Source organism: Asparagus officinalis, chromosome 1 (assembly GCF_001876935.1).
Source record: "Asparagus officinalis chromosome 1, Aspof.V1, whole genome shotgun sequence".
In the NCBI taxonomy this organism is placed as follows: domain Eukaryota; kingdom Viridiplantae; phylum Streptophyta; class Magnoliopsida; order Asparagales; family Asparagaceae; genus Asparagus; species Asparagus officinalis.
The window spans coordinates 111,376,939-111,378,524 of record NC_033794.1 but is presented as its reverse complement, the minus strand read 5'-3'; the positions used below and the strand labels follow the sequence as shown (position 1 = coordinate 111,378,524).

Genomic DNA, 1,586 nt, shown 5'->3' with positions numbered 1-1,586 from the left:
TTTCTCTTTTACTCTCAGTTTGGTTTCCTCCAAACTCCTCGTCCGAACATGGGGTCCGATAAACCTCTCCACATCCTCCTCTTCCCCTTCATGGCCCAAGGCCACATCCTCCCCATGCTCGACATGGCGAAGCTCTTCGCGGTCCGTGGGCTGAAGGCCACCATCCTCACAACCCCGGCCAATTCTCCTCTCTTCCAACCATCCATTGATCGTGCCAACGGTTCTGGATATTCGTACCCTATCCAACTTCACTTGATTCCGTTTCCCTCCGGAAGTGGCCTTCCGGAGGGATGCGAGAACATGTCATTCGTCCCCTCACACCTAAAACCGAACTTCTTCGAGGCGACAAGGATGCTACGGGAGCCGTTCGATCAGGTCCTCAGAGGCCTCCTCCCCGATTGTGTCGTGACAGGAGCGTTCTTCCCATGGACGACCGACGTTGCGGCTGAGCGTGGGATACCGAGGCTCGTTTTTTATGGCTCAAATTATTTCTCCCGTTGTGCGTCTTATACGGTAAAACGCCACAAAATCCTCGAAAATTCGACTGAAGAGATGGAGCCTCTCTTACTTCCTGACCTCCCGCATAGGATTGAGCTGCTCAAGTCTCAGATCCAGGATTTCAAAAAGGCCGCACCTTTTCTTGTAGACTTGCTTAACCAAGTATACGAGTCTGAATCAAGGAGCTATGGCTTGTTAGTAAACAGCTTCTACGAGTTAGAACCGGACTATGCCGACTACTATAGGAATGTAATCGGAGGTAGAACATGGGCCATCGGCCCTATGTCGCTATGCAATGAAGACGCGTTCGAAAAGTCTAGTAGGGGAAATTTTGCGAAGGAGTTCGATCATGACGCGTGCCTGAATTGGCTCGATAGCAAGAGCGCGGGCTCCGTCATCTACGTCTGTTTTGGGAGCGCCTGTGAATTCACCGTAGCCCAGCTTCGTGAATTGGCACTAGGGCTCGAGGCGTCAAACCATCCGTTCATTTGGGTCGTGAGGAAGGGAGGCGAGGAGGCGATCCCTCGAGGATTCGAAGAGAGAGTTAAAGGGAAGGGATTTATCATCCAAGGCTGGGCACCACAGGTACTGATACTGAACCACAAAGCAGTCGGAGGATTCCTCACGCATTGCGGATGGAATTCGAGTCTAGAGGGAATTAGTGCGGGCCTACCGTTTATCACATGGCCTTTGTTTGCGGAGCAATTTTATAATGAAAGGTTGATCACAGATGTGTTGAGGATTGGGATCGCGGTTGGGGTGAAGGAATATACTTGGAGGCCGGAGGAGAGGGCGTTGGTTGAGGCCGCAATAATAGAGAAGGAAGTGAATAGACTAATGGGCGAAGGCGAGGAGGCAGAGGAGAGGAGGAGGAAGGCGAAGGAGCTCGGAGAGAAAGCAAAGAAGGCGGTTGATGAAGAGGGCTCATCTTATGTTGGTCTGAGTAATCTGATTGAGGAGTTGAAAGGAAATGTGAAGAACCAAGCGTGAGAGATTGGAAGAAAATTATTGCAATAATTTACTTCTCTGTGTAGTTAAACAATTTAAACTCAGTGCCTTTTTTAACTCCGAGTTCTAGATGTTGTTGA

At 50.1% G+C, this 1,586-nt stretch overlaps 1 protein-coding gene across 1 annotated transcript; it reads left to right on the top strand.

Annotated features, from left to right (window-relative positions):
* On the top strand, window positions 1-1,586 carry LOC109828978 (scopoletin glucosyltransferase-like). The gene has a single exon (XM_020396003.1). It carries the CDS (start codon window positions 49-51, stop codon window positions 1,486-1,488), a length of 1,440 nt encoding a protein of 479 aa, XP_020251592.1. The 5' UTR covers window positions 1-48; the 3' UTR covers window positions 1,489-1,586.

Excerpts from the sequence above, each read along its gene's own strand:
- LOC109828978 (XM_020396003.1), top strand. The coding sequence starts at position 49 with ATGGGGTCCGATAAACCTCTCCACATCCTCCTCTTCCCCTTCATGGCC.